This window comes from Siphateles boraxobius, unplaced genomic scaffold, assembly GCF_051911475.1.
Source record: "Siphateles boraxobius isolate OS27281-9 unplaced genomic scaffold, OSU_SipBor_1 19, whole genome shotgun sequence".
In the NCBI taxonomy this organism is placed as follows: Eukaryota; Metazoa; Chordata; class Actinopteri; order Cypriniformes; family Leuciscidae; genus Siphateles; species Siphateles boraxobius.
This window is the reverse complement of record NW_027508799.1, coordinates 26,409,981-26,433,934: the sequence shown is the minus strand read 5'-3', so window position 1 is coordinate 26,433,934 and position 23,954 is coordinate 26,409,981. Positions and strand designations below refer to the sequence as shown.

Genomic DNA, 23,954 nt, shown 5'->3' with positions numbered 1-23,954 from the left:
ATACTTTTCTCTATCTATGTCCCCAACATTAGTTTTAAAGCAACAAGTCTTCTAGTATACATTTTTGTCTAACAGACAAACATAGACATCTTTAGTGTCTGGTCATTCTCTCCTAATGAGTAAATAGGAAAGAGTGCATAAGCTACTTTCTTGTAGGGGTGTAAGATATGTACGAAAAATATGATATGCATTTGCTTTTGAAGCAATCAAATCAATTTCAATTATTTTCAAGTAGATTTAAAGCCAGAAAATAGTGACACATTCTATGTGCAAAGAAAACATCACTCAAAGTGACCTGAAAATAGCAATATTCTACAAAAAGCATCCTCCAGAATTTATGACAATCAAATTGAAATCTAATTGTCTGAGAGCTTGTTTTTCATGGACTTTACATGACTGAAGAGGTTTGTGGTATTTGACCTTTGATTGGCCAAACGCAACTTACAATTTTTTTTTTTAAATAACTGTCATTATTTTAAATGTATCATTGAATAAATATTATTAAATAAAATAATAATACATAATATGAAATATAATAAGAATAAATAAATATTATATCATTTTTTCAATATATACATATTTTTTCATCTCACATTGGCATTGCTACTATTAGTTTACACTACATATATGATGTCACAAGTGCGTACACTTAACCTAAGGCAATGGCAGGATATTCTTTGCATCTCCGTGATCTTTAGGAATGAATGCATTCAAATCACTTTGCTACCACAGCATTATTACACAGTTCATTTTGCAATATTTAAAAAATATATATATATAATTATATCATGCAGGTGTACTCTAGGTCTACAAAGCAGCATTTTGTTCTCTCTTAGTGTCTCTACCTAATAGTTACACACGCTCATGTTAGTTACCTCGCCTACACGTGTGCGCTACTGTATGTATATAAAATGATGTAAATGCTCAACGGGACGCTCCAGGGAGTCACAGCTTTGTGAGCGTGCTAGAAGCTACAGTAGGCAGGAGGCGCTTTGAAATGGCACAGTTCATTTAATTTTGGCATGGGCGATGAGAGAGTCTCCATTAGGCGCGGTACACAAGCAGGCTTTGGGGAAACGCGACTGTAAAGCATCGCCAGAGGGCCAGAGGCAGGCTGAGATTACCATCTTGCAGTAAGCCTCATTGACTGTGCCCTGCTAAACTGCATCTTCATTCACGACGGCGCTCACAAGTTTGTGCCTCAAACAACAACGGCGACGAGATAGATGGCTCCATATGTGTCATTAGGAGACATGTAGATCAGTCTTCGTGGTGAGGTGACAGTTTGAAATAGATGCACCTGAAAAGGTTCTTGTGCGTGTGTATGTTCTGTAATATCTCTCTTAATAATTTGACAACACACCTCACCGATAGCGAGGGAGGAGGGAGGCCAACTGCGCCCATGTGATTCTTTCATCTTCAAAGTTCAAGGTGACTGAATTGATTCCATTCTGGCCATCACATGAGTGGCCTTCCAGCGCCTCCAGCTCGCTGTCTCCTCGCCAGCAGCAAATTAGGGGCGAGTGTGGCACGGTCCCAGTTCCTCAAATCACATCTGCAACACAACAAAAGAAAAGCAGCCTTCATTGACGAGCCAATCAATCGGCAGTTCTACAGAGCGCTTCAACGTACTCCCCACGATTAAATCGTTTCCTTATTTATTTTCCTAAGTTAGTGCAGACGAGATAAGAGATAGACTTAATCCCTTCCTCTTTGTTCTGTGTTCTATTTTGCTCGTTCTTATTCCAAGTAAATTATGCTTGGATTTATTATACAAGATTCCCCACCCCCACGTCTGCACAGAATCAATCCAGTCCTGTTTAGCAGTGTGGCATGTTATTAAGGCTGACATAACCAGGGTTAATAGAATTCTTCAGGGGTCTACAACCATGAGCGATGTGATCCCACCAGCTGAGAAATAATAATCCCTATCGCAACACACACAAAAACAAATTAAATAAGAAAAAAAAGATTTATGCCTTCCCGGACCTGTCTCCCTTAGTACGTATTATCAAATATGATGTGTTTTTTTTTGTAGACTAAGGGAGAGGCAGAAATCGTTTTGGTCTGAGCATAGAATATCATTCGATTCATATTCAAAGCATCAAGAAGGTAATTATTGATGGTAAGCATTATCGGGTCCGACTCTATGCTCGTGTTGCTCTCTAAATATGGGTAAATGGTATTGGCCTGTCATATCAACAACAAATGATTCTTTTGATACAGTGCGGACATCTCCATTGATGATAAAAGTAATAACCGGCGTGCCAGTGTTTATGCCGATGCGGTTACAATTTTTTAGCGGGGAACGATAAAGTTAAAAGGCACAGACAAAAAAGCGACGGGCACATTTAAGTTGAGAAACGGGCAGAAATGAACCCTGTCAGAAAGTAGTTACAGACAGGAAAGCCCATGATGCAAGCAGGGAGAGGGAAGCTGTTAGGCATCAGTTAATGGAAAACTGTAAATTTCAGGCATCCATTTTAAAGACAGCGCTGGGTGACCACTTATTTATTTATCTATCTATTCATTCATTTTTTTTTAAATCCAACTTCAATTTTCCTCTACAGTGGTTTTACTAAGATTGTAAATGCAAGCAAACTCACAGAGCAGTCAACATGACTGGATTTATTACCGTTATGGAAAGCTGGCTATCGGTGAAAGATAACCAACATGTAAAGCATGGTTTGGTTGTATTTTTCCCCTCTCGCCCCTCATTCAGGAACCACTCTGTGTTCCCGCATCTACCTTGTGCTGTGTAAACTTTTGGAAATGAACCATAAAAATGTATCTTTCACTTTTTCATACAGTATTTGCATCTGGAGTCACGCGTAGATTGTATGCATTTATGTATGTGCCATATGTTTATCTGTAGGTCAACAAAATGAGAGCAATCTTTAAAGTCAGGAACTTATGCTGAACAGAATGATTCATTTTTGTTGCACACTTACAGATAAAGACATAATTACTATGTTGTTTGATCATGAAATTATTTCAGGATGTACATTTTAAAACGACAGGACGGTGCCAAGATAAAGTAGTTGTATTAAAAACTGCAGGTGGCTTACATACTTTATAAAAGAAAAATAGCATACCTTGGATGCAGTCGTTGCTCTCCGCATCCATGCAAAGTGATGTTTGGCTACTATCGCCCTTGAAAACATAAGACGCATCATACTTGGGTTTGTGCCATTGAGCAGTCCAAAGAGTCACCACCTAAGGAGACAGAGACAAATTATTTGAAAAATCGCAGTATGTGGACCTCAACACAAACTGTGTCCAATCAGCTATTTTAGTTTAATCTATGTTTTGGGTGCTGTGCAGGTGTGCAATACTTATTTTTTTTCCTCGGCTAACCTGCTAACACTCTCCTTGTAATTTTGAAAAGGTCACAAATGCACAACTTCTTGGTTCAGAAGTTCTCTAGTTCTCCTGTACTCTAGTTTACACCTTCAGCTGATAAGAGCAATAATTCTCAAATATAAACGCATTTATTGTTAGCTGACATGACACTAAAGTAACAAAGTCGTTGCTGTGTTGTCTGTCAAAGGTTAGCCTGGTCTCTCCGGCGGGACTAGCGCAGTGCAGCCCGGTGTAGTTTGTCTTGTGTTTTCTTCAGTTGTTTTGAAGCTAGCTGAAAGATTGAGGCCATCTCTCGTTCTAATGACCAGTGCAGATGTTCACAAACAGAGCAGTGCACTCGGTCTCTGAAGGGCTTTAAGCAGGACTTCACTTATAGCGAACACAGAGTGCTAAAACAGAGCATTTCTAGCATTTTACTTTGTGTTTTACTGCCAGAATCTATATTAAGGTGTAACTAACATGACAATGGTTTCGCTGTTGTCAAAATATTTAAGCTTGCCATGTACAGTACCATGATAAAATGGTACATTGATGGTTTTTGTCATACACACACACTAGAGAGAGACAAGCAGCCTGACCTCTATCTCATATAAACTTTGATATGAATTGCATTGTTAATTTAATTAAAAAAAAAAAAAAACATTCTGACTGGAGTTCGGATTAATTTTAGTTAAAAATCTTGTTTGGGTGGTAAGTGTAAATGAAACACAAAAGTTGAGGAAGCATTTTGAATTTTTGTAAAGAAATATCTAGTTAAATTTGCTGTTTGTCACTCTGTTTTTGACTGGTACTCGTACTCGTAGATTAGTGTATTTTTAGGGGCATTTGTTGTCAATTTACTTATTCAAGTTTATAACCTAACCCTAAAAGACATATTTTTCATGACCAATAAATAGTACTCAGAAAAATAAATGATCAGAGAGTTCAAATGACTTTAATGGAATTACTTACTTTTAGTTTTAATTAACTGTAATTTACCAACTTTAAATTTAGAGTATGCTTTGAAAGCTAAATTTAAAAATGAGGATAAACTCTGACATATTTGAGGTAATGTTAATGTTTATGCATATACATAGTGAGATGGTGAGACACTTGAAAGTATATTTTTCAGGTTAATATAATAAATGTTTTTTTTTTAAATACAATCCGTGCCCAGACCATTTCTAGTCTACAGCAAAACGACTGCCATAAAACTGAGGTGAAATATGCTCTTTGAATAAAGACTATTAAACAAAACGGTTGACAGAAGAACAATTTACCATTCACGTTGAGATGTTTCCCTTCAGTGCAATTACAATGCTACACAACACTTCAAACGCATGTTGTTTGGTTTTAAAACATTAAGATTCTTTATGAGCATTCTGTGTTACTTTTGTTGGCAGCGCCATCTCTAGCTGACAAATTTCTAGGCCCTGGGGGACGTGTTTGCAAGGTCTGCTTTTGAAAACACTCTGCACCCTGCATAAAGCTGTTTTCTGTAGTTGCACCTGTGCTGTAATTGTTTTTTCCCTTTCCTGTCTTTTAAACAAAGGCCTTTTTTAAGCTAATGAAAGACTAGTATTAAAGTATTAAATGAAAAAAAAAAAGTATTATTGTCATTTATAATTGCAGCCTTGTGATGTAACACATAACGTATTACTTTTGTTTTTAAAGTCTTGTGATTTTTGCATGATTTTTTTCCATCTTTGTTTGTACAACACAGCCTAATTAGCCAACAAAACAATTGTCTAAATCTCTAGTATGTGGGAAGTTGATGAATAATATGTCCATGAACTTTTTATTTTATTTTTATCCGCATTAAAATTTTAATTAATGTCTAAGAGAAAATGTATAATTTAGGTACTGTGACTGGTCACAACTTTCATAATAATTAAAAACAATTAGCAAAGTGTTGGTTAAAAAAGTTTTAGACATCAACTTTCCGAAAGTATTTAACATCCAAACCATAGCTCACTGGAGAGTTTGATTTATCCAACCTTCATTTTGGCCTTATGAACTCTGATGACTTTAAGGAGGTAAATCCTCAAAGAGAGGGGCTCCAATAGGAGTGGGCTTTAGTGCTGCGGGATCACAGGCACATGAGGTGTGGATTCAGCGGGTGTGCCGTCTCTCACAGCCCTGGATAGCGCTCAGTCTCTACGGCACTCGTTACAACAGAGCACTCAGCCTGTACAAAAGGGCTTCTTCCCGGTGAAGGTTTTAATGGTGTTGCGGCTCTGGACACTTTACCTCCTTATCCCCCCCGTCTCATTAGACAGCCTCTCACCGTCTTTTGTTTCTTCCTGCTTTGATACTGCAAGTGAAACCTTGTGATGACCAGTTTTCACGCAAGCCAGGTTTTCATTTAAACTCAAGAGTACATTTGTTTACCTAAAAATGAATCATTTGCGTGTTTTTTCAAACTCCTATGACGTTCCTTCATCTGTGGAACACGAGGAGAATTTATGAAGAATGCACAAGTTGCCTTTTTACATCCAATTACAATGAACAGAAACTTAAGGTTTAATTCTTTTGCATTTTTCTTGAAGATTGAACGCTCCGGACAGATTGTTTCTTTGGTGCACTATTTCTTTATCATTTGGTCTTGAATTTGGGACACTTTCAAACTAAGCCACACTGATGAGATAAATGCCAATTCAAATATAAAATGTAGTTTTCAAACACCTATGTAGGCACCCGAGAGTTTGTGAAAAGTAATATAACAAAGTACAAGATATATACGGGATAATATAACATAGCACAAGCTATAAATCTACTACAACCGCTACAAAAATGACCCCAAAAAAGTTTAAAGGTAAGAATTTTACCATCTTTTTACGCGCTTGCCCACTGTTTGTTTATTCGTTTCCCCGTAGCATCCTGTATGATTCGTGCCCCTGGAGGCTGCACAGTGAGCCTCTAAACAGCAACGGACGCTCCACCGCCACAAGGTGAACTATTCCCCGCTGTGCGTTATTATTAATAACTGTCAGCCAGAGGGGGTCACCCATGACAACTCCTTGAAAAGAACCCAGGGCAAGGCAACTAGGCCGCAGCTGGGCGCCTTGTAAAACAATACCCTTATCCCCCCTCCCTGCTTCCCCAGAGGATGAGTGCTTAAGGCAGGAATAATGTATGGGAGCTATTGGATTGGGGAGTAGGGCACGGCCATGTTTCCAGCTGTGAAAAATTAAGATGTCACCACCTGGCACTGTTAAGCATACCTTTTGCCAGAGCATGAAGCTATCTATTAGAACAGGACAGGGCAAAGACAAAGTGTTTGAATGTCTCACTCCCCACTTCCACCTCCAGTCACATTTCCCCCTGTCGTCCCACCCGATTCTGTGGCGTAAACTTTAAAAAAATAAAAATAAAATAAAATTAAGAGTAGGAAAATCCATGATTTACTTTTTATAATATAATATAATATAAATATAATATAAGGTCGTTTTAAAAATTATAATTTATTAAATATAATAGTTATATTATAGTTATAAAATAACAAACATATATACCATCTACTTAAACAAATACTTTAAATTAAATTTACTGTGCCTATACAACATTAATAATATAATATACATTTAATTATTTATAAATTTATAATCATTTATAAAAAAATATTTATTATAGATTTATTGTATTGAAAACAAATAATTCAAATGTATTGCCATTTACTCAACTGTGCCTACATATTACAATTTAATAATATAATTAGTACTATAATATAATTTAATATAATATTATAAATTCTTAAATACTTTTAGAAATGATTTGAAAGAATATAATACATGTTTAGTATTTGTGAGCAATCCCTTTAAATAAATTTTGTAAATCATTGTATTACTGTATTCACTTGCTAAACTGAGGCACAATATATTAGTCTAAAGCTCAAGGCATGTATAAAATTAACTTGGCTCTGAACAATGTTTTGTCTTTGTAAAGAATCTCTCTTTTAAAAATAGCGGCTTTTGTTATTCTCTGCATAGTTCCATTCCTGTGGTCAGAGCAATTCCAAATAAGTGTTCCTCCAATCTCCCTACACCACCTCTAATCCAACAAGTTTCCATTAAAATGAATGTTATAACTGAAACAGGGTGCCGGAGATGTGTGTGGGAGGGTAGTGACAGCAATTTATTTGTGCTCACCTCCTCTCCCGTGCACTCTCACTTTGAATGCATTACAAATCCTGCTTTAATTTTCTCCACTGTGCCACATAGACATCCAGCTACATCACTCCAATCTCTCCCAATGAAATTGGTTTTGGAGGGGTCAGAGTTCAGTGCACTGGTCTGTGTTATGATTTTCATCTAATCTGGGAGAGGACTATAAAGACCTAATCCACCCTACCTTTTCCAGGCGCTGCTGCACTCTTGAGCCAGCGTATGGGAACCTTGTTAACTGTTTTTCAAGTCCTATTTGTTTTGTGGATTTATGGCATGCAAAATGTTGGATGGCTATGGCTTCAACTGTGCCATGAGTAGACAGTCTCCATGAGGCCAAGGCTAGATTAACTGTCAACTTTGACCCTGCTTGCTGATAGTAAAGGGCCACCCAGGGGCTTCAGATGGGTTTGATTTGGTCCAGAACAAGAATAGGAACCCCTGTGGATTTATTGCTTTGGACTGCCACCGTTTCCCCATGAAACAACGAAAGTAAGAGCCTTTTTCACTGAAGTTAAATGTCCATCATTTGCCTCATTTTATTGCTTTATACCTCTAAATGTAATTTTATTTTAATGTTTTTCGCTTCACTGGAGTTTTTATTAGAGTTGTTGTACTACTGTATGTCTCAGCTTGCACCTGCCAAATTAATGTGTTTACTTTTTCCCAAGAGTGAAATTGGCTGGACAGTCATGCAAAATTTGGACAATCACAAAGCATTAGACAAATGGCTTTGAAATACTCTGTTTGCAGAAAGACATCATTTTGTATTCATGACGCCTGACGGTAGCAGGTGATACCGCGTAGGATTGCTACAGCTAAAATGGTCGGCCGTGGAAAAACACCTTGCTAGCTTTGGAACACATGCTCTAAAACACGACTACCTGCTGGCTGTGACATTATCTGTTATAGTAACACTGGAGGAACTGTTTTTTTTTTTTGTTTGTTTTTTTGCTGCTCATAGTACCTTTCAGCGTATTTAGCTGTATTGATTTCTTCTGTTTGTTTTTTTGCTTTTTCTTTGTATATACCCACAGTTCTCTAAGAACACAATACAAAGCAAGGCTGCCAAGACATTCATGACATTGTGTACATACATCAATGACAATAGGCCTCGATAACGTATGTGACATTGAAAGAAAAGGTTTTAATGTTAAGTTTCCACTGGATGAATAGGTGCGTACTGCGTATGTACCTAAATATGTTCTTACCCTCATTATTCCCTTGTCTGTTTGAGACCCTAAAGCCGTTGAACGAGGTTATATTAAGCTTGAGTCAACTATTACCTTATGAGGCTTCATTTTTGATGAGATGACTTTCCCGAAATAGTTATCGTGATACATCTCGTAGTCGAAAAAGCCTCCACAGGCATTACGACCATATGGGTGCTTAATTTTTCCCAGCACTCTTGTCATTACATTAATTTTCAGAAACTGTGGCCGTCGCTTAATGCCAAAATTAAATCCTGCACCTGCTGACTGGACTCAAAGGGGCGATCACTCCTGTACCCTGAACTTAACTTTCTACAGCAGACATTTATGTGGATTTCTTTTTCCTCTGCTCCCAACCATTTGATATCCTTGCTCCTCAGAGATTAACCTTTATGCCCTTGATAAATGCTCTATATTGACATCAAAGGAATGGGGAAAATGGCGCAAGGCTTTCTGGGAAGAGGTCCGGGAGCTTCCTCAAAGAACCCAGGCCCTGGCTCTCCAAAGCGAGAAGCCATAATCTGGGCAGAGCGGATGGAACTTACCGCTCGTCTTTGTCTTTTTAATTAAACTTGAGCACAGTTTTGAGGCTATTTGACCTTTCTCAGCCCCCTCTTTGTGAGGATTGCCGTAGGTCATTTCCATGCATATATTACCTCATTTGAGCTCTTCTCTGCTTCTAGTGAGTCCATGATCCGCTTGGATTTACAGATTAGGCAAAGGTGCGGCTGAAGAATATTGGCCACATATTATATCTGCTGTTGGGGGGGAAATATTGAAGATCAGGTGTATCATTTTAGGGAGGCCTGACTGAGCATTAGTAAGCGAGAGATTTGTGCTTTTAGAAGACTTTAATAGGTCTGTATGTTCTTTAACTGTCAAGCATGTTTCTCTTTTTAATTTTCAATTTTAATTTGAAATTCAGTGTTCTTTTACAAGAAGCAGCATTGCCTTGCCTGGCACAGCTGTGGTCGGGGATGTGGTGCCACTGCATCCTTGGCTGGCATCTCTTTTCTGCCGGCATGCAAGAGTGTGATAACCAGCCTTGTCGCTTGACACGGCGAGATATGCAAGCCCTTCTGCTGCCCCCAGAGCTTTGGCAGACACCGATTGGCTTTTGTTTCTGGGTTGCAAGCTTGGAAGCCATCCGCCATTTTGGCTCACGACACAGCCATTTGAAAACCTTGCAGCTCATTCTCCAACCTCCTAGAACAATCCCTCCAAAACCAACTTTTACCTATGATAAAGTAACAGACCCAATCCAGCAAACAAGACAGGAATGGATTCCCTGCCCTGAGAGTAAGGCCTAATAAATAAATCCCTCTCTTCTGAAGCATCGTCTTGCATGGCCTTTTAAACTATTCATAGTGAATTGTGCAGAGTAACAAAGACAACCATGTTGTTGTAGGATCAGTCACAAGCACAAAAAAAGTTATTTTGGCTTGCCCTTTGTCACTAGGTGTAAACTCGATTTGGGCTGCATCACAATCTGAAACCTACACACCAAGTTTAGGGGTTTCTCTTCAAGTGCATGTGTCATAGTCTGTAAATCTGCAAGCTTTTTTAAAAAATCCCAGCTGTATGGCTGAGAAACACACCGAGGGCTAACATGGAAGATCTCAGGCTTATTGTTTAAGGTGTTCTCACTCCTTGCATTCGCACTTTCTGAACATCCAATTATTTAGTACAGCTTGGTGGGTCACTGGTCTAAGCAAGTTCCCTCTCTCCAGACCTGTCTGCTATGCTTACACCTTTAGTCTGAATAGCTGCTGATGGCATGAGTCCTTTTTACTGTGATAAGTTTGCAGTTTTCAAAAGACCACAATGCCTCTTAGTATCTAACTGGAGCATCAACGGATGCCTCTTTCACATGCAAGTTTAACAACCAAACAGAACAAAGCACCCCAGCCCCAACTCAAACCTCTGACCTTCTCCAAAATGCTTGCTTTAGGGTTCTGCAATGCTATGTATGTGTTACCCTCACCTAACAAAGCTCATTCTGGAATACATCACTATCTATACCCTATACATCACTATGTGTGACTGGCAGCACTACAGACCTACACAAGGCATTCAACTCCACTCACCGAGAGTTACACCGCAGTTCGTGAGTACATGCTTGGCCTCAGACCCTCAGTTGGAGCACCTTAGTAATGAGCCTTTTATGGAGATGAAAAAGGAGGAAGATAACAGAAGATCCTTTCATGGTAGTCTGGAAGTGGTGGGGGTTTAGTGGAGGAACCTCCAGATGGTGATTGGTCCATGTCAGTCCCACTTACAGGGGCTTGATTTGGATAGGGAGCACAGTGCAGCGAGCCCCCTGTGCTCAACCCCTGAGCGACTTCTCAATTAGTGTGCTGCCTAGCGGAACTGTGAGACGCTGCTGGATGCTCCTCACCTCAGCCCCTCAGCTCCAGGCACACAGCATCTGCCAAAATATCTCATATGATCACATGGTCAGACTTATTTTGCTGTGGATGTTACATTAATACACATGCTTCTATCGAGAGCAGCAGACCAAAGCGTAGCCTGACTAAAAAAGTGCAGAAGGCACACAATTTTTTTTCGGTATTGGTAAACACAGTTGCATTCGCTAAAGAGCATTGCTTGCAAGACTTTAAATGCTTTCTCACCTCAAAATTGTATGATTATTCTGACTATGATCAAAATGCTGCGTTCCCCCCTATATTTAAGTTGTAAATAAAGTATCTTTTTCTTTATGTTATTGGTGTGGGTGAGACAAGTCAGACCTAGTTGCTCAAATGTGCTTGTGTAAAATGAGATGTAAATGCAGCCGTTTTAACGCCCTACTTTATTCATGAGAGAGTCTAAAGAAAGAGAAGAATGCAAATGAGGCGCTCAAGTTTGCCCTTGAACCGGACACATCCGCAAACAAGTCCATCTCACCAAAAGAACGAACAACTTTATTAAATCATCTGACAAGAGCCCTTGAGTAAATGTGTTGGATACTTCCTGTATAACTTTTTCAACATTTAATGCTCTAGAGATGATGTCCACCTCACTTGAGGTGTTCTTATTACAAAGATGATTAGATCTTAAATTTTGTTTTCTTACATATTATGACTTTGTCCTTTTCTTTCTTACCTCACCTTTTCCTTTCTTTATCTCTTTATCTCTTTTCCTCCCTCTCTTCCTTCCTTATAATACTGATATAATCAATGCATTCCTAAAATCACAACCAGCCTCTTCACTACATGTAAATCTGAGCTTACACACATAGGATTACTCAATGTGTAAGGGGGAGAGAGAAAAGAAAAAAGCAAATATGTATTCAGTGCTGTCACCACCACATTGATTGCGCTGAATCTGATGATACACAGGACAGCTTTTTGAGCAATATTGCTGGGCAATATTGCCATCGAAGGGCAACCAGGTGAGACACAGGGCCCACGAATGATCTAAATTATCCGGATAGAAATTTGTTGCCCATTCTCAATGGGAAAGTGCCTGAGCAAAAAGTTGCCTCATGTATCACCTCAAGTCTGCATCAGCGTTTGCGTCAAAGTCCTGGTGTGTGTGCACTTCACAAGCCTTGTGTTTTCTCAGCCTAGCTCCTCTGCATTAGCCATGCACATCCTGATCAATCAGTGATCAATTTGTTCCTTTATGGAGTGTGTTAAATTGTTGTACTGTGATTAGCACTCTAAATGCTGTGCATATTGCATGCCAAACGCTATCACGGCTGGCTATTTAAATGCAGAGACAGAACAGAACTGCAGAGTCTTGTGTGTTTTTTGTTGCTGGTGTTGTTGCTGTATATCACTGACCAATCAAGTATAAGCAGGGTCACAAGAGCTAACATTGTATTCTAAAGTGAGATGATACATTAACATGATAAAAGAAAAGAAAAAAAGAACATAACTGGCAAAGCATGCTGTAGTAAAATAGCTAAGCATCTTCCCTGCAATCAAAGTTACTGTGTCATCCCTGCACACTATTCATTCCAGCTATTTGGATTTGACCAGACCCATGGCCTTTGTAAGCTCTAATTTTAAAAAGCAGTCTGCTCTTGGTCTGTTCATTAGAGACCTCTCGATTGTCAGGCTTGGATAGCAAGATCATTTGCACTGATTCGCTCTACCACAAATCTGCATAGAAAAGAATCATCACACGAGGGAAGTGTAGGTGCTGCTGTCCGTAACGCATTACTCTGATACCCATATGTCCCCGGCTCAAAGCGACAGAGGGTTTTGATACTGAGAGGAGTGCGTATAATTAATTTGATTTTGAAAACATTGAGGTGGGGGGAGAGAGAGGGGTGGCTGTTAATGTATTGATCAAGAGTTCATTTGGCTTTATCTTCATTCGACTAATTACTTTACTCTGAATAATATCAAGGTGGTTTTCATTTTAACTGCCAGTGGGAATTCCAGAGAGAGAAAAAAATATATCCAATCTATTTTATCAGTGATTAAAACATTTCAATCATTGGGCCCACAAAAACACCCCTCAAGCTCAATGTGGGGCGACATTCAGGATTCTGTCTAATTAAAATCCTACATTAAATATTTCTTAATTATCTTTTTCAGTAAAAGAAAGGTAATGAAAATTAATCAGGATGGTTTTGAAGACCTTTCCACGGATGAAATCTGCAAATCTAGTGCTATAACAATATGACACTGTTGGTTTACCCCTTTCCTACAGTCAAAATTCTACTTAGTTAAAAATCAGATTTTTTCAGATTTACACATCACTGATTTAAAATCCTTAATTATTCAGTTATATATTTAGAAACTTTGCTTTGTTACTTCAATTCAATTACATTTATCTGACAAGTCAGTTGAATAAAAAAAACGGATCGATTGACCATCCTTCATCAACAACAAAAAAATCTATTAATATTCCATAAACTATGTACTGTTCAAAAATAAAACCTTATTTTTATATAATATAACCTTAAAGCATCTGTTGCTTCAATTGTACTGACAGTCTTGAAGCTTGCAATGCATGCAGGAAAAATGTACAAAAAAAAACATTAATTTGCAAAATGTCTCAATACAAAAACCAATACAGATCTAAACTGATTCCATTAATTAAAAATATAAATAAACAAACAGAAATTTTAGACCTAGCTGGCATCAAATATCCTGCAATCATAAAGTTATGCAATGATACATGATAGGCTACAAGCTATATTAGGACTAAATATCATAATATTATTATAAATGATTTATCTATGCACATCTTTTTTTTTATTCATGTGCCTTCATAATCTTTAATCAAAATCCCTCTAGCAGTGACATCTTCTCTTCTCTAATGACGTGTTTACTGGTTTGATGGCGATACAACCTGTCACTCACATGAGATCACTGCAGAAGCGAACCACAACGATCCAATCAATTCTCGACAAAATCAAGTCCCACCCTACATTTTTTCTCATTCAAGAAGCTGTTTCACTCAGATATACAAAACAATAGGGGAGGAAAAGGATCACAACTTCTGTTTTTGGCCAGCTTTAAATACAACCGTGTGTACTTCTGACAGTGTCCAGTTTCTGGCCACAAAAGAATGATTTTGATCCTTCAATAAGGCACAAGACGATTTTTCTTTCATCTCACTCTTCCATTCTCACAGTTTCTCGTGTCTTGTGACATTTCAAACAGCGGCTCTAAGCAGGAGGCCTCCATATTATGAACAAATTCTCATCTCAGGAACAGATGGTTTAAGTCTTGCGTCCTCAGGAAATAAATTAACAGATAAAGCTACAGAACAAAGAAATCCAGCGTCCCCTCTCGTCCTCGATTTTGTGTTAAATGAGATGGCGTGGAGATGTTAAAAGCTCTGAAGGCGTCCTGTAATTGCTATGTTGTGCTTGGAAAAAAGCTTTGCCACCATTAACCTCTCCTCAATACAATTCACTTCACATGTCTGGCAATTACGTGGCCAATAATGCTCCATTCTTGCAAATGTGTGTGTTCTTGACTTCCTGTAATTAAATTGGGCTTTTCACATGTAACCTGAAATCGCAGAGGGGTCAAAATGGGCACTTGTAATCACCATTGATCGAATTTGAAGTAGAGGTGCAAATACTTAATCTTCTATTTTTCTTCCGTGCTAAATTGTCCTGTTGGGAAGGTCAGGGATTCAGCTAAGGGGTCAGGGGTTGGACGGTATTGTTTTCTCTCTCCTTTCAATCTTTGGCAGAATACGAGTTGTGCAAAAAATAGAAGAACCGACAACAAACATTGTCAAACGATTTTTTTGACAGACCTTGTAACTTCTTAAGAGCAAAAGGCACATCTCTTCTTTGAAAAGTCAGATCTCTCAAGTAGATTATGAATTTTAGTATCAAAAAGTAGCTTACGCTCTAAAAGTGACATTCACTCCTAGGTAACGTATGCTCTGAAGCATTTCATGTAGCCATAACTATCCTTCACCAAAGGCCACATATGCTGCCATTCATCTTTTCAAAATGTTTCTATGAAGTTAGACCTTTAGAATGATCCATTTAATGTGATGACACCTACACAATGCCCTAACGCGACAGCTCAACACATTTACTCTGCAATGCCATAAACAACTGTAGGACGCTCATTCAGGAACCCTTTTCTTGATCAACAAAGCAGCAGAATAAGGTTGTAAGCCCTTGTTTAAAGTGCTAAATACAAAAGTTCACACACAGTTTTGTTATAAAACAAAAAGGATTGCCTGAAATTGTCAAGAAAATCAGAAGATTGGTTAGCCTGAGCTATGCTAAGCACCCTACATTAATAATATCAGTGGGGAAAATGACAGAAGCTTTGAATTTTTTTTAATAAATTTAATATTTTTAGTATGATAATTTAAGACTTGATGAATTTGTCAATTGGAAATTTAGCTTTCTTTGAGGGGGGGGGGGGCATCGGCATCTTCATCATTTATTCTCTATCATTTTTCACGGGTATCGTAAGAATGGAACAGGTGCTTGACTTCAGTTATTCCTTCATATAGATTTATTTATTCGTATTCGCTTCTGACTGCTGTTGTATGAACAAGACATTTCAAGATTTACACCTGTTAGGAAATACAATTCCAAACATTGACTGAATGCAGTCTCTGCATCAGCCGCTATTTTGTTTGCATTGGGGAACGTAAAGCTTAAAACGCTGGCATTTCCATTCAAGCTAAGCGTTTTTGAGATCATTCGACTGGACACATTATGTTTTTGGATGGTCCCCTCCAGTTGAGATTAGCTTAATTAGCTGTGAAGAGCAATGACTCGTGGGACTGAGCATGTTTGATGCAGATAATTGCAGGGCTAGCGTGGCACACCCCGGTGCCCAGCTTGCAACTGCAGGTGGGTTGGCACCGAGAAGTGCCTATCAAAGTGCACATCTGGGCCCTGTGGGGGTTGAAAACTTTCATTACACCCCTCTTCAAAATACCCCTCCGAATCCCCGCACACCCCTGCCAGATTTTCTTGCTGAAAAGCGCTCCAAAGCTTTTGGATGGTTTTGTGTGGTGAGGGCATAATTATTTTGGTTTCACTATGATTTTCACTTGAAAGAGGTTTCGCACCTTTCATCTTGGTTGTTTATTGAATACACAGATGCGTGAAAATATTTGACTGCCATTGTTTTTCAGGAGTCCATTTAAGTCTGTGTTTTATCTCCTGATAAGAACATCTACGTTATTATCTCATAATAGCAGTTTCTCGATTCAATTCCTCAAGTTGTTGTCTTCTTAGAGGGCTCTTTACAGTAATTACCCTGTTGAGGCAGTAACTTTCGATGTCAGAAAACAATTACCCTTTACTTTCAGGAAGAATTTCTCTGCTCGATCTCACGCCCGGGTTGTAAAAGCGGTCTTCACTGCGCTTTTACCGAGAAGAGAGAGAGAGGAAGAGAGTGAAGGGCCTAATGAGTGAAGGATGTTCATGAGATGCTCATGAGTTTTAAACACGCACATGGTCTTTCTGGTCAATTATCGTGGGTCTCTGCCTCAGCCTAAGCGAGCTGACAGGTCAGTGGAGAGCTGTTCTATCTGCCCTGCAGTGGAAAGCTAAGAGGCCCATAATTCATCATTAGGATATCAGAGTCCAGGTGCAGATTAGAACTGATTGAGCCAGCAGCCAGGCAAAGTCAGGGCACTCAAGGAGGAAAATCTTATCCCACAGACAATTCACAGGTCACGCCCGCTGTAATTGAAATAATTTTGCCCCAAGAGTTGTTTAATCTTCGAAAATCACACGTGTAGGCGGTAGATTGAAGAAAGTACACGTCTGATAGCATCTGCCAACCCGTTCCAACTGGTCAGGCATCTTTTCTTTTCAATCCAAATACTATCAAAACCAATACATTTATTTAATTAATCTGCAGATTATCATGTTCTTTTTTTAGTTTTACCTTTATTAACAATAATTATAGTGCATGATCAATCATTTAAAGACCACATGAAATCTAAATGGGTGTTTCAGCCTTTAGGTCCATGTGTACTAGCTTTTACAAGCTTTTGAGGTTATCTAAATATGGCAAAATGACCAATTCTGTCCAATCAAATGCTGTCTAAAATGAGAATGTCCCTTCTCCTAAACACAAATGAAATTGACAAGCAAGTAGAAAATCATGACTATGACAAAACTGAAGCCTATTGGCTTTTTAAAAACAACAACAACAACAAAAAAGGCCCAAAACTTTGATTCAATAGGAGAAAACTGCAATAATTAAGCAATTTTTTAAAGTTATATTATAAAATCAGTTGTCCTATTAAAAAGTCACAATTAGCTTATCTAGCGAAATAACTCGAATATGCTTCTTTTTACTGTTGGGTAGGTTTTTTTCACATAGACGCTAATGATACACATACATTTTATGCTAATAAATAATAAAATCACTATCAAGTTTTTAACTCAGGATCCAAAACACTTACAGTCGATATTTTTTACGTGAGGATCAATCATCTCGACAACATCAGTAACATGAGCATCAATATTTCAAGATTAATCTAACTTTTTTTTAACTCACAGCACCCCAAACATTGACGTTAAAAGTTAGCGCCGACGCTAACCGCAGACACAGCGCCGCACGGTAGCAGCAAGAGAGCCTGCTGCTCGAGACGCAACAAATCATTTGTCTGTTATTAACCCTGAGCCTGTAATTATGCAGATTGCCATAGATTTTCCCTGGGTGCCGAGAAGTGAGATCCAGGGGTTGCTCTCAGCGTGGCAGGCGGACGCGAGAACGACCGCGCATTACTGAACTTGCCACATTCATCACTGTGACTGATGGCACAGGCGGCCGGTCCCCGGGTCCCGGTGGTTAATGTAGTGGGTAATTAACTGTCATTTGCCTGGTAATAGGCCGATGATCAATGGTTTGTGAGGAAACAAATTCTAATTCGGCAGCTGATGAATGCACGCTGAGGCCAGAGCGATTGAAGTCGCGGGGGTGGCAGCGGGAGAGAGGAGCAAGATGGAGAGAGGGAGCCACTGTCAGAATTTCAAATGCTTCTGGAGGTGGAGGTGGCGTTATCATGCTTTCTCTTTTCCCTGAAAAAAGGTGCAGAAAGGAAAAAGCAATGCTTTATTTGTTGCCCTTGATGTTCAGAAAATACCCTAACAAATGAAGCGAAAAGAATACAGGCCTGACGGTTTAGATAAACATTATGCTTTGCTTTGCTAAAAATCTCAATTACTTTTTTTTTTTTTTAATCTTTACAGGCTCCGGGACCCCCTGCCCAGACTCTGAGCCAGGAACCCTAAAATTAAAAAAAAGCTATATTTTCTCCATAATATATTTCATTAAAAACATTATCTACCGGGATTGTACAGAATTCGAGCTCTGTTTCAATTCAAGAGCGTGGATTTTAATTGAATTGGCCACACCTGACAGGAAGTAGAAATAAATTTGAATTAAATTGGCAGGAAGCGGAATTTACTGAATTGTAGACTCAACACAGGCAATGCATTTCCTAAAATGAAGTGTTCTTCCACACTGGCCATCAAAAGTTAATGTATTAAACTAAATACAAATTTCTCTTGGTGGCATTTCGTACATCGTAGGTATTCAAAACAGTTAAAACTCGAATTTCAGTGCTACATCATGTTTGCTAGATTGCTACCTTAATTCATATTCAATTCAAATTAAACTGATTTGGAATTTAATAATACTAATTATTGTAAATTGATCACAACCCTGATTGCGCTGGATCATTACTTACAGAAGTAATTACTTAATAGTTAGAAATTTCATGAAAAATTAATTATCTTCTCCATGGACCCCTGGTATAAAGGGTCCCAAAATGGCATAGTTTGGACCATATCAGTGTGTCTCATTTCTTTGTGTTATCTGAATCACTTGCATATTAGAGTCCCAGAAGGGTCTCGTTTGAAAGAGAGTAATTTACAAGGATTTTGTGTAGCTGGATGAGGATATTGAGGTGACATCGCTCATGCCTTTTCCATTGGGGCACTGTCTAATGATTACAGTAAAGCTGCACGCTTGAGCCTTGCTGCTGCGACCACTAGGATAAAGCCTTGTGGAATAATTTAATTGGTGTCTGTTTTCCTCTCATCAAATAGGTGCCATTCAACTGTGAAAAGCCACTGTGCACCTCCAACACCTTTTGTGTCCAATCAGGTGATACTGATTGCGCATTCTCTTTTAACTTATGAATCCAGAGCCGCTATGAATTTTAATTTCAAGCTGCCTCTTCAGCCTGATAAAATATAAATGCTACTTTGTAATCATTTATGTCCAAGTGAGTTTGATTTCCTCCATAATACTATTAAAATATTACACAGCCACTGACCATTGAGCAATAAACTCAGTTGAACCATGGTACGTTTTCTTCACCCTACAGAACATAAATGGGAAGGCCGGTCTGCATTTGTCTCTGGACACTCAGTTCCTTCTCTTACAGACTGCATTTAGAGAACATGCACCTCCAAATTCATTACAAGCCAAGCACGCTTAATTTGCCGCCTCCCTTGAGAGCCATTAGCGTCTGTGGCATCAAACTGTCAGACCGGTGAAAGACAAGTGGCAGGTAGGGCTTCATCCGTCTTACCGCCCCTCCCCTTTTCCTGTTGGGCTGAGAAACAGAGCTCTATGAGAGTCTCCTGTACAGAGGGATGGTTACTGCACAGTTCCCTAATTTTGACAGAACTTTATCATTTCTGTGTAAGTTCTCCACTAGTTGTAGACCAATATCTAGAGAGCATATAGGTATATTATATATCTACACTGCCATTCAAAAGTTGTATTTTTAAGGAATTCATAAAGGATGCATTAAATTAATAAAAAGTGACTTTAAAGATATGCATAATGTTACAAAAAATATCCTACAAATAAATGCAGTTTTTTTAGCCAGTTACATTTTCTTTGCTAATAAACATTATGCCACACATGCTGTAAATAGAGCTGAACTTCAAATATTTTTAATCTACTGTTTAATCTGATCCAGTGTTTATATTCCAAAGAAAAGTTCAGATGTATAAATCTACTGGCAACCCATTTCACTTTCACCAAAACTCAAGAGTCTCCCTTTTCACATGATCTAACTCAACTAGAAACCTAAAAATAAAGGAGTATGTGAATGTAGTGAATGTAAATATGAGCCAAGGATACGCATGTCATTTTTAAAACAAGAGAATAGCTAAAATCAGCATTCAAAAAGAAGAAAGCAAATCCCCCATTGCATGTCAAGATACTCTCAGCTACTTTCTGATGGATTACAATCCATTTCATTGAAAAAAAGATACAGTTGGTTCTTTAAATAAAAACACCTATTGATTTCTTTCTGCAGCGCATGTATTACACAGCCAGTTTCTCAGGTGAAAGCAGCCGTTTTCACTCAATGCCTAGTGTATTTGCAAAGCACAGACCTCTGTGCTTAAATTCTCAAAGCAAAAAGGCATGACTGTCCTATTCCAGGAAAGGTATTGGTTACTTTAAATTTCCACGAGATGAGACGATTTGAGCTCACAGCTTGCTAGAGTGGCAAACCCCATACTGGTTTGATTCAACCTGATGACAAAAAGACCTTCAAGCATATTTTTTTCATATGGATATCATCTATCATTCATCAGCTGAAATCCAGCACATGCATTAATGCATCTTTTCTTTCCAGAACATGCATTAAATACATGCGGCATAAACATTTTCTTTATATAAGTGAGTTGTGAACACAGTGAATCTATCATCCTTTTTCTATTTACGTGCAGATCAATGATATATTTAATTGCAAGATGGGAGTGCAAAAAATATGCCTCATCATTTCATCGGTTTCATGCGGAGGCCTTCTGGCTATGCACGTTTTTGAAAATAGTGGAGACGTGATAACATGAAGGTGTCTATATTTAGACAGCTCAAAGGGAAAGACATAATTCCTGTAATTAAATCGGCACCAATCCACAGGACGAAGTCTCGTTTCCTTTCTCCTCTTACCTGGAATGCTATTGGAGATATCCTTCATCGTCTCAAGGTGCGTTCACAGTAGCCCTTAATTTTGTAGGTATTCATGAGAGTACAATTTATCTGCTCAGCTCTTTTTTATTTGCCTGTGGGAAACATAGTTTCTGAAGGTTAATAAACAACCCTGCATATCCTAGGCCCCAAGATCATTTATCAGATTGCGATCTCTTACAGAGCCAGAGAGTGGCATGCAGTTTTATCATTTTAACAACGACGGCTAAAAGTGCCTGAAGAAGTCCGCCTAATAGGTTATTTTGTTATATGATTTCGTTATCAGATATTTCTTTTCCCCCTACCCCCCTTAACTCGGTCTAGGTCGCAGTAGAGTAACAGCCATGAATCCCTAATGAATCCTCTCCGTAATGTCCCGCGAGCAGGCAGGAAGATAATAGGCTCATCCCTGGGCAGCCGCTCTGTGGCGTTAACCTCACCCGGCCCGGCCATCTCCATGATGGTCACATCACACTCCACTTTTTGCTTTTATCCATTGCAGTCTTTTTCAAGCCAAAATATCATAAAAGGCGGTTTCTTAACATCCCATCATCGGAAATGGGAATATTGGAGTAGGACTTGGTATCGATACAGTTTTCCATTTCTATTCACAAGCTCTTGATTCAGCTTGATTCACTTTGTTCAACTGGGCACATTTCAGCTATAATGTCAGTTTAGCGTTCATATGAAATTAATTTCATATGTATTCAAATGAAATAAGTTTTTCAGCTAATGCTGTGAATTACAAAGGGAGCAGCATTTATATCTGGGTGGAAAGTGCAACATTTAAGTCAAGCGTAGAACACGAAACTGACAAGCAGCTCCGGTGGAGAACAGTGACTGCTTCTAAACCCTTCAGATGACACACAGTTCATATCTCTGTCGCTGTAAGTTACAGTAAACCACACACGAAAACCCGCAACACAAGGTAGACACACGTTTGTGCAGCGCAGAGTGGCTCTCTCGCACTGTATGATGTGACAACTAGTTGTCCAGTCCGGTTCCGTTCACACAAAGGTTCTGACAACCATATTCTGGCCTAATTGATACCAAGTTTAAATTTCTTGTGTGAACACTAATAATTTGTAAAAGTATTATATAAACTCCTATGAAAGAGAATAAAAGCTTTGTCTTTTTTGGATGATTCATTAAAGAGTTTGACATTTACATTTAGCATATGCTTTAATCCAAAGCGACTTACATTGCATTTCAAGGTACACATTTACATTCTTAACAGTTCTTGCTTTACCTGGGAATCTTAACCTTGGCATTGCAAGTGCCAACAATAATTTTTGAGCTACAGGAAAGCTATAGTTTGAGTCATTTGTTTGTGAATGGCTGCTTTTATGTTTTTGATTTAATAATTTTAAAAAACGCTTCATATGAGTCATTTGTTTGTGAATCGAACTACACTGGTTGCTCTGTATGTTTTTGAATAACTTAAATCAACCGAGTGATTTGTTTATAAATCACTCCTTACAATCCCATTTCAATCTGAGCATTGATGTGGTTGATCAAATGATTCTGACCCAAAAACTTTACATCTTTTTCAATCTGTCAGGTTGTTCGGTGTGACTGGGAACTGTGCGGCTTGCAGTAAACTCATCCCAGCATTTGAGATGGTCATGAGAGCCAAGGAGAATGTCTATCACCTGGACTGCTTTGCCTGCCAGCTGTGCAACCAGAGGTTAGTTCATTTATATTCAGTTTTCTTAAAATTTTCACAGTACTTAAATGTATGTATCTCTTTGCAGAGGTGTTAAGCCCCTTAAAACTCAAAGGTTGTCTTGAATCCAAAGCATCTTACTGTACATTTACTACAAGGACGGTCCCACTTAACCCCACTATCGTGTCTTGCTCAAGGGCACCATGGCGATAGGGAATCCCAACAACTCTCTGGTTCATGAATCAAGACTACGGGGTTTGAAAAATGACCTTCGGATTAAAGCCCACCACCCTAGCACCGAAAGATGGTTTGGGCAGATGTTTTCTTATCCAAATTACATCAATATGTTTACTACAGGAACCGTCTCCCTGGAGCAAGAAGTACATTGCTCAAGGGCAAAACAGTGATATAGACAAAAACTCACAAGCCCATGAAACACCCTTCAGGGGTCTAAACTGGCAACCTTCAGATTGCTAGCACAGTTGTATTGACATATTGAACCTCTATCAGATGCAATTTCTAGTGATTCTAAACAACAACTTCTGAACCACAAGCCCATTTGTGTAACTACCACCGTTCCACAAAAACTGGCATAAGACACTTTTTAATCCAAAAGTGGCTCATAGTACATCTCTTTGCATTTACTTATTTGTAGGTGTTACATGTTTATTTTTTTTACATTCTGTTGCCCCTAATCTTGAATATTTCCTTATACCCTTTGTTTTGAGGTCCATCATATGCCACACATCAAGTTTTTACAGTAATTATCCTATGGATGTTAAAACAAGAATCATTTTAAATTATCTTTTGATGTCAAAATAAATTGCTTTTTGCTGTGGTTCAACATCAAAAACAGAGAGCAATATAACACTTAAATATTCTGTGGGCTGCAGTTTTCTTCATTACTTTGGGCAAATTGTGTGGTTTGTCTTCATTCACTCTAAGAAGAGACCATTTGTCTTAGAATGTGGTCAAATAAAGAAAAAACCTCATGCATGGGCTGTTCATTAGATACCTGTTTCATACAAACACACAGGTGCCAGAGAGAAGGACACACAAGTGGGGGCCAACTGCAGGATCCGGTTACGCTCAATTAACACAGGGTTATTGTCTTGCCAGTTCAGTTGACTGCACGAACCACGCTCGCCTAATCTAAGAAGTCAGCTAA

The 23,954-nt window shown here is 38.6% G+C and overlaps 2 protein-coding genes across 6 annotated transcripts in view; one reads left to right on the top strand and one right to left on the bottom strand.

Annotated features, from left to right (window-relative positions):
- mgst1.1 (microsomal glutathione S-transferase 1.1) overlaps positions 1–23,954 on the bottom strand; it is an 87,153-nt gene that overhangs the window by 30,612 nt on the left and 32,587 nt on the right. The window contains exons 6-7 of the transcript XR_013205311.1: positions 3,096–3,216; positions 1,364–1,555 (exon numbers count right to left, since the gene is read on the bottom strand). The gene's annotated coding sequence lies outside the window, so the exon portion shown is untranslated. The remainder of the gene's footprint in view (positions 1–1,363; positions 1,556–3,095; positions 3,217–23,954) is intronic.
- Positions 1–23,954, top strand: part of lmo3 (LIM domain only 3) — a 41,389-nt gene that overhangs the window by 8,794 nt on the left and 8,641 nt on the right. For all 5 annotated transcript variants that reach the window (XM_077234621.1, XM_077234620.1, XM_077234622.1 and 2 more), the window contains one exon: positions 22,682–22,807. In XM_077234621.1, the coding sequence (XP_077090736.1) occupies positions 22,682–22,807 (126 nt within the window). The remainder of the gene's footprint in view (positions 1–22,681; positions 22,808–23,954) is intronic.